This window comes from Teleopsis dalmanni, chromosome 2 (genome assembly GCF_002237135.1).
Source record: "Teleopsis dalmanni isolate 2A chromosome 2, ASM223713v2, whole genome shotgun sequence".
NCBI lineage: Eukaryota > Metazoa > Arthropoda > Insecta > Diptera > Diopsidae > Teleopsis > Teleopsis dalmanni.
Window position 1 is genome coordinate 69,470,406 of NC_051847.1, and position 8,766 is coordinate 69,479,171.

Genomic DNA, 8,766 nt, shown 5'->3' on the forward strand with positions numbered 1-8,766 from the left:
CATTAATCACATATTTTTTGTTAAGTAAATAAATTTATGAATAAATACTAAAATTTATAATTAAAATTTTTATAACATATGACAAAAAATCTGTATCAAATAAAAGAGTTGAATAAATTTTAAAAATTCTGTATCGAAATTAATTAATTAATTAATTAAGTTCTATTAACAAATTCAAATTAAGTCGTTATGTTAAATTTCCATTAGAAAAAAAATATTTTTATATTTTTTATCTAAACAAATAGTAAAAAGAACTAGGTTAGTTCTATATTAAAAGATTATAGTTAAAACTCTCCTATGTGGTGAACATTTTTTTAAGACCAACTTTTTTTTTCAATATTTCAAACAACTTAACTCTATTTGTCCGGGTACTCTTTTTGAATGGACTTTTGCTTAATAAGAGAGTTTTTACTCTATTATAATTTATTTTTTTTTGACATATTCAATTCAAATTTCATTAATTTGTTTCGTGATAACAGAGAAAGTATTGCGGTGGCTTGAATATTTTAAATTAATTATAAAATATTAATTTTTTCTTCAATTTAAAAAAATATATATATTTTAAGCATATTTAAATTATACTATATTTTTCAATATATATTTATAATAAAATGTTTTATATTCTTTGCTAAACAATCAAGAGTTCTAAACTACGATGAAAGATTATTAAAAAAAAGCCGATGGATTTTAATGAATGAATATTTTTTTTTAATTTTCTAATCGCAATACTAAAAAAATTCATTTATAAAAGTATCTAAACATTATATAAAAAAACTATGCTTAAACTACACACTAATTTTAAAAAAAATGGCATTAAAATCGAAAAAAATTTTATATAGCAACAAACACACACACACGCATTAACATTTATTTACATTTCAAAACATTTATAAAAACAAAAATTCTATTGAGCTCTAGTATTTCATCTAAGTTTGCCACGGCAATGCTGTTTAGCACATTGTCTCATTGTACGGTGGATCCTTCTCGGATTCAGTGCTACTCTTTATATTTAATGATAATTTGGCTATTTCATCTTGTACATTATGCGTACTTATCTGTGGTATAGTCAACAAACCACCAGCTGCACCAGTCAGGTCACCATCTTTTGATTCTTCTGTGCTGGAACTGCTTTCGTTAAGCACATTAAGACCCAATTTACCAGCCGGTGGTGGTGGTTTGAGTGAGGAACTTAGTTTGGCTGGTGTAGGCTTTGTTATAGCAGCACTTGAACTACTTGTATCTGCATGTGTAGCAGTTGGTGTTTGTTGCTGCTTACCTTGATCCAAGCTAAACTGTTTCTTCAATTGCAGTGCACGTGGTGGTGGTGGCTGCACTTGTGACATTATCGCCGAAGTCCCGATATCTAAGGAACTTGTACATTCACCGCGTCGGCGTCTGAGATCAGCAGCACCAACGGATGATGTACGTATCGGTTGATAACGTCCTGAAGTGCTAACGACACCACTAGCATAACCACTACTGCTAGTGCCACCAGCTGCACGCGTTGTACTAACAGCGATAGTTTCCACAACAGTTGGTACTGTTGTTTGACTTTGCATTTGTGATGGTGAATCGCCGGCATCTAAAGAAAGTTCAGGTGCCAGCGATATATTATCGATATTATAGGAACCAGTCATCGATGTTGTTGTATCATTTGAGCTTTGTTTGATGAAACGATATGGATGTGCAGAATAATCAGTTTCTGTGCTTGAATTCTTTTGTAAGCTTTCACTTGATTTTTTAAATAGCCGATGTGAGCTTTCGTATGGTGCATTAAGGAATTCACTTGTGGCACGTGTTGGTACCACTGGTGATTGATATGATTGTTGTTGTTCCATTGATGAGTTTCGATGCCAGGGTCTTTCGTTTCGTATTTCGAAACCACTTTGACCCGTAGTTATTGTGGCTGCCGTACAGGTATATCCAGCGCTACCTGCCCCGCTTGTGTCGCTACTACCTGAACAACCTATAACATCACCCTCTGCCGATGGCTTAGAGGGTGATAGCTCAATAGCGGTCTCGCGGCGCAACGGATAACGGTGGCTGTAGTCAATGGATATACCGGTCTGAAAATCAAGAAAATAGAAGTCATAATTAGACAAATGTACATGTAATTAAGTTACAATACTAAGAGAAGGAACAAATGAAGAAAGATTTTAACAAAATATCTTAATGGTGGCGAAATAAACAATGTGATTTTGAAATAAAAAATAGGTTTGGAGATTATGCCAAAAATATATAAGTAAAATATTTACAATTATGCAAAATAAAAATGAAGGAAGAGAAATGTAATATCATGGAGTGTTAATAGCAAAAACGTTTGTATAATGTATATAAATTAGTATTCTCATAGAAAATAAAAATATTTTTTTCCTATAATAAGATATCTATTTAAAAACTTAACAGGACAATATTGAAAAAACTTTCAAATCCAATAAAATTTCTATAGTGTGAATTATTGGGTTGCGGATATAGCTTTATCGCCAAATATTCATCGACAATAGTCTTTGGAACTTTCTATTGGTTTAGTTATCCAAATGATTCAAGTAACTAGCAGTTAACTATTAGTAAGCATTTGAATTTTAATGATTATTATAAAAATTAAATTGATGAAATATTTTTAATTGGATGAATAAGAGAAAAATTTAGCGGGTTAGCATATTCTTTTGCGTCACCTTCATGCAGGCGGCTTTATAAGCAATGCTTTGTCTAGTGATAAGAGTATAATGTACCTTCTTTTCGTTTTGTATTCTCTTTAGGATTTAATCAACTAATCCTGAATAAATAATCTTAGCAAAGCTTTGAATACTTTTTAATAGAGGGTCTTGCAGTTAACCAAGATCCTCAAAAAAGGAGGACCCTAGATTAGTAAGACAACATAGCACATGTGCCGAGCAGGAACAAAACAGATGAAATGCACTCTTATCGTCCTCTCTACAACTGCGACAGATATAATTACAATGGAGATTTCATCATTTAGTATGGTTTTCTAATCTACAATGAACTGTGAGTAAACCTATCACAAGACTGATATCTCTACGGCGCATCTCAATAAGAGTATTAAATTTATTTTTAACAGAACGTTGTCAAATTGTGTACCAATAGCTAATTATCGTTCAATTTTTCTATCTTTTATAAAAAAAGTTCAGCACAGAGAGAAATTAGTAACAGAGTGAATGATGACAGCGATATGTGCAGATTATTAAGATGATCCGACTGATTTTTTAAAACACCCCGTCTGGCTAGTTCATACACTTGGCATTTGCCGAAAATAACTCTATAATCGGGAATGTTGATTAGAGAAATTTTGAACTGCGTCGACATTTCGTTCAGAGATGTGTAGCAGTCAAAACCTGTTCTGGATGGAAATTGGACTGAATTTAAGGATTTTGAAGCAGTTTTACTATATGATAGTATGAATATATATCTATAAAACACATTATCCACTATTAGATAAGTTATAGCTTTCCTAATAGCGATTATCTCCGCCTGAAAAACACAATAATGACTATAGTAAAAAGATTTGTTCAATTTGAAAAAAAAAACTAATTGAAAAACTTGATTTACCATTAGACAAATTATATTATTTGAATGGTTTGAAGAAATAGAGGAACTGTTAATATATAAAAATCAATCAATCGGGAGTATTGTGTTTTAACTATGGTTTTCGAACTGCTTATTGACAATTTTTTTCATATATTACAGTCTACTATAACAAGATTAAATAAACTGTATTATATGAATAATATTTGTCTAAGGAAAAAAAATATAAATAATGTGTATAGGGTATTGAATTTGAAAGATATATCTGAGACGCAAAAAAAAAAAAGAATTAATAATAAAAAATTCAGTAAAATTCAATAAAATTTGGACACTGATTTCAATAAACTTTTTCAAGAAAATTTAATGTTTAAATCGATTCATAACAACTTTTCACCAAATGCAACTAACTGCAGACTATAAACTGTTTTTCAGGTATCTTTTTTATATTAAACATAAATCTTATGAAAATGTTTAGTCTAGTGTAAGTTTCTTAAATCAATTTAAAAAATTGCATCTCAACTTTTAGTGAACCCAGTTTGTTTTTATTGAAAATTATTTCAAGACTTCCTTCCGTTGAATATCATGAAATTAGAATTGATTGCACTTTTATCAGAGAATCGTAAAGGTAGAAACTTTTCAAATATTTTCTTTTTGCAACTACTCGTACTCGTATAAAATATGGGACCGTGAATGCAGTTATTGACTTTGAATTGACGTCGGTGAATGTATGTAAATTTGATCAAAATCACAATAACGAATTTTGATAGTTAATATTCGTTCCGAATATTAAAAAATAACAAAAAATGAAAATAAACTTTACCGAATATTATTTTGTTATTCAATACTATTGTGAAAATATCTACTATTATTTTTCCAAAAACTGTTTTTCCTGCAAGTGCTTGAAGATGGAAATGAATTTAAGTGGCATTTTTTAAACCAATATTTTCAGGCGTTCATGATAGCATTCAGTTTGCAAAAACAAACAAAATATTTTTTCATCCATCGGAAAATGTGGTGGCTTGACATAAAATGATTACACCGCAGTGACCACAAACGGCGGTGATAGCTCGGCGACCAAAATTTTATTGTTCAATTACCTGAGGTTAATGAAAGCAATTAGTGAAGTTTTGCGGTTGCTATTTATCCACAGAAGTAGTACTGGTGCTAATGAGTAATTTCTATTTGAACTCATTATTGTTGATTTATATTTTTCAATAAAACTCGATTTGAGATAATGTGCTTATTAAATCGAAAAATTAATGATAATTATTAACCTAATAAGTGAAAGGGCGCTGGAATGGGATATACTTAAACCAACTGGCCTATTTTAATATACCTTCTGCTCAAAAAGTACCCGGATTTTGTTGTTTGTTAACTACTCTTTAAGTAAAAGACTTTTATCAAATTTTTTTTTGGTATGTTGGTACACCCTTTCTTGACATATAGTACAAATTTGAACGCCATCTGTCAATTAGTTTGTTTACAGCAGCTGTTAATATGAAACTGTCTCAAGTGGATTTAGTGATTTTTGTTATGGAAAATTCTTGTTGTACGCGATTTTTTGACCAAGCACGGCACCATTGTCATCGCTCAGACACCATATTCGTCAGATCTGGATCCGTGCGACTTTTTCCTGTCCCCGAAACTCAAATTGTCCCTTCGTGGTAAGCGTTTTCAGTCGATTGAATCGGTAAAAGAGAATTCGCTGAAGGAACTAAAAGCTATACATTCACGGGCCTACGAAAAGTGTATGGAAGATTGGGTTAAGCGTTGGCATATGTGTATCGCTTCAGAAGGAGCATATTTTGAAGGAGATAAAATAAATATGGAATAAAATTTAAATTTGTGTTTTATTTACAAAATCCGAGTACTTTTTGAGCAGAAGGTATATGTTTCATGGATGCATGTGACACTTTGTAATTACTGACCAGAAATTGAAATTAAGTATTTTTTATATATTTATTTTCCAAAAACTTATTTATATAACAATTATTATATATGGTTCCTTTCTAGTTTTAATTTCCTTTTTGTTTCACAAAAATTAATATTATAGCTGGCTTGGAGAAAAAGTCTGGCAGATAGCTGGCAGTTGGAGAAAAAAGTCGTCTTAGTAATCCGATAACTGAAGAAGGCAACAGTAGTCGCAAAAAAGCATTAAGTCAACTCGATAATCAAAAAGGAGTTGTAAGTCAAATGGGTGGGTCAAATAAGTAAAAAAGTAAGCTGTCAGATATTCTATTAATTTTTTGTTAGTTGTTGGAAACTTTTTGTAAATAAATTAAGAATTCTATACTTTATTTGAAGAAGTAAAGACTTTTAGTGCCCATTTTACTCAGTAAGTTAAGTCTTAAAACTGACTTAATTCTAATTTAAATCGGTAAAGTTTATGATTTAAGTATGGCTTGAGGTAGACTTGAAACGACTGTGAAATCAACCTTTGTTATTGTATTTTTTATAGTTTAAAAGGTACTTTTTTTTATTAATTATGAAATTAAAATGATTAAATTTTGTTTTAAGGCCCATTATAGCAAAGAAACTAATTGCTAAATGAAAAATGACTGGTATATTAGTATATATAATATTTACAAAAAATATATTTTTGCTATGTATAATGAAAACTTATTGGTTATTTTAAAATATTTTATCAATAACGATTAAAATCCTTTATTTTATTTGCAGTGGTATTTGCAGTGTCATATTATATTTATATGAACAATTAAACCAATAAATATATGCAAGGTTCAATGATTATAGATATTTGATAATATTCAAAACCAGGGACCGTAACAGTCATCATAAACAAAAAAATCACCTTTTAACTATTATCATTCGCATTTTAAAATAAAACTCAAAAAATAATAAATGCTTTATATTATATTTATATTATAATTACAAAAACAACTACCCTGTATGAAAAATGCATTTTGTATTTTCGTTTTAAATATATTCGGCAGCCAGTGCCAGTTATTCATGATTTTTATATTTATAACGCACAAGTAACAGTTATTTGTGCGTTTTAAAATAAAAAGCAGTATTTTAAAAGTTACTTCTGCGCAAATAAATAAAAGGCACATAAAATAATTATTTTTGAGGAATATAATATAAAGCAAATTTAATTATTATTTTTTGAGTTTTATTTTAAAATGTTCATATATATAAAAAGCATGCATAATATTAAGGATAAAAGTTGTTAGAATGATAACTATATATTTAAATATGAGTTTAGACAACTTTTTGTTGCTGCGTTTTTTCATAAAAAATTATGAAATAACTACTATTTTCGGTCCCTGTTTGAAGTGTTAAACAGTTAGCCAAAAATAGGAATAAAAAAAATAATATATTGTAAATTTTTAATTTTCAAACTTAATCAAAAATTAAATTATTAATAATATAAAAAATAAAATTTATTCATACAGTCATATTTATTTACCATATTTTTTTTTTGAAATATGTAAAAAATATATTTAAATTTTTTTTTTTATTATTATAATATTAAAATAATTTTCCAGATGAAATAATTAATGTATTCGTATGAGTATATAAAATATACAAATATTTAAACGTCAAAAATTGTTTTACAATTTCTACCATATTTAATTGTTTTTATACCAAAAAGCTTTTCAATATTATCATATAAGTTATATCTGCTGTTCTTTAACTAAGTAAACTCTAATTGTTAATTATCAAAGCAGAAATAAATCTTTGCAAGTATCTTATCTCAATATCGGGTTGCCTTTAAAATTACTAATTATGTCACTGACATATCTTCTGCAAGACTTTTGACTTCATGCAATTTTTATACTTAATTAACTATTTTGACACATTTTTTGTGGTTCATTAACGGTAACTGAGATATTCACATGTCAGTAGAAAAGATATTATGTGTGATCTATCACGGCAAAAATTTTAGACATTGTTTTTTTTTTTTTTCTATTGGTATATGATTTTGTTATGTTTTTTGCTATTATGTTTGTTTTAAGATACTTATTTGATGAGATACTGATTCATGTCTGTTTCAGTATCAGATGACAAGCTCACGGACAGTTTTGGTAATTTTATTAGTAGTTATTTATTATGTTGTGTTTGTGGGTGTATATATTATAAGCAAATATTTTGGAACAACTTTCTTATTAGTTACAAAACATAAGTATAAATTTGCACTTACCTCAAATGAGCCATTAGTGTTGTCAATGGAAGCACGCGCTTGAAAAAGTCCTTCTAACATCATGTAATCATTTTCTTCGCATTCCTTAAGGTGTTGTTTTTCCAACATAGCAGCAAACTCTGCTTTGGACATTTCAGTTTTAGGCCGATCCAATGAAGCTACAATTTATATAAAAGAAAAAAATACAATAAATTTTCAAATGAGTAAATAAACAAATAAAGGACAAAAATAAAAAAAAATTATGTAGTGTTGTCAGTCAATATGTCAAGACGTGGGTTTATGTTCTCGTATTCAAAAGCTATGGCTTATCTGTCGGTGTAGTTCACGTTTCTGCCTGGATGTTTGTTGTGTGAAAACAACACTGAAACGTGATTGAAATATGAGCCCATCTATTTTTCATGCCCGCTCAGGGATGCGGAAGGCGTTCTTGTAACGAAAAAATAATACCTCAGTTGTCATTGTTACACTTTAATAAATTTAAGCCCATTGGTTTTATGAATCTGATTTGGTTACATCAAACTGAATTGTTTAATGTTCTTAAATTGTAACAATACAAAATTTGCAATAAAAAAAAAAAATCATATGTACATTTTAATTTGTAAGTTTGAATCTACATTATTGTAAATATTTTCAAATTTATATACAATTTTATCTGTTAGTTTATGGATTACAGCTTAATTGATAGCTTATGAAAAAAATGGCAATTGTAAACAATTGAAATGAAAAAATATTTACTCAACAAGTTTTCAGGGTCTAAGTTGCATGCAAAATTAAATCAAATGAAATCAAATGCATATTAAATTCTAATTTTTTTTTATTGGAATTTAATTGATTGATTGGTTTTTTATATTGTAAACGATTATTAAGAGCAATTCAAAGAAAACTTTGTGCAATAGAATCTCTTCGACCTTTACATTGATCAAAAATTAATTGCAGACATTGATACTTAGTATCTGCAGTGATTGAAATATATATGAAATATTAGCATGATTTCCTTAAAAGTAAATAATATAACTAACAACAAAATATTTATTACAATATACTTAATAAAACATTAA

The 8,766-nt window shown here is 28.5% G+C and overlaps 2 protein-coding genes across 2 annotated transcripts in view; one reads left to right on the top strand and one right to left on the bottom strand.

Annotated features, from left to right (window-relative positions):
• Window positions 1-850: 850 nt before the first annotated feature.
• LOC119674790 (transient receptor potential cation channel trpm-like) lies at window positions 851-8,195 on the bottom strand. Its single transcript, XM_038085944.1, has 3 exons — window positions 8,174-8,195; window positions 7,709-7,866; window positions 851-2,066 (listed from the first exon to the last, which is right to left on the bottom strand). The coding sequence occupies exons 1-3, from the start codon at window positions 8,193-8,195 to the stop codon at window positions 951-953; spliced, it is 1,296 nt and encodes a 431-aa protein (XP_037941872.1). The 3' UTR covers window positions 851-950.
• A 210-nt stretch (window positions 8,196-8,405) lies between these two features.
• LOC119674791 (transient receptor potential cation channel trpm-like) overlaps window positions 8,406-8,766 on the top strand; it is a 29,904-nt gene continuing 29,543 nt past the window's right edge. Inside the window, exon 1 of the mRNA XM_038085946.1 lies at window positions 8,406-8,414. Coding sequence (XP_037941874.1) covers window positions 8,406-8,414 — 9 coding nt within the window. The remainder of the gene's footprint in view (window positions 8,415-8,766) is intronic.

Bases quoted from the DNA above. Each gene is read 5' to 3' on its own strand.
- LOC119674790 (XM_038085944.1), bottom strand. From the start codon at position 8,195: ATGGGCTTAAATTTATTAAAGT. The intron at 7,867-8,173 runs GTAACAATGACA...TATAAATTGTAG, and splicing joins GGGCTTAAATTTATTAAAGT to CTTCATTGGATCGGCCTAAA. The intron at 2,067-7,708 runs GTAAGTGCAAAT...CTTGATTTTCAG, and splicing joins ACACTAATGGCTCATTTGAG to ACCGGTATATCCATTGACTA.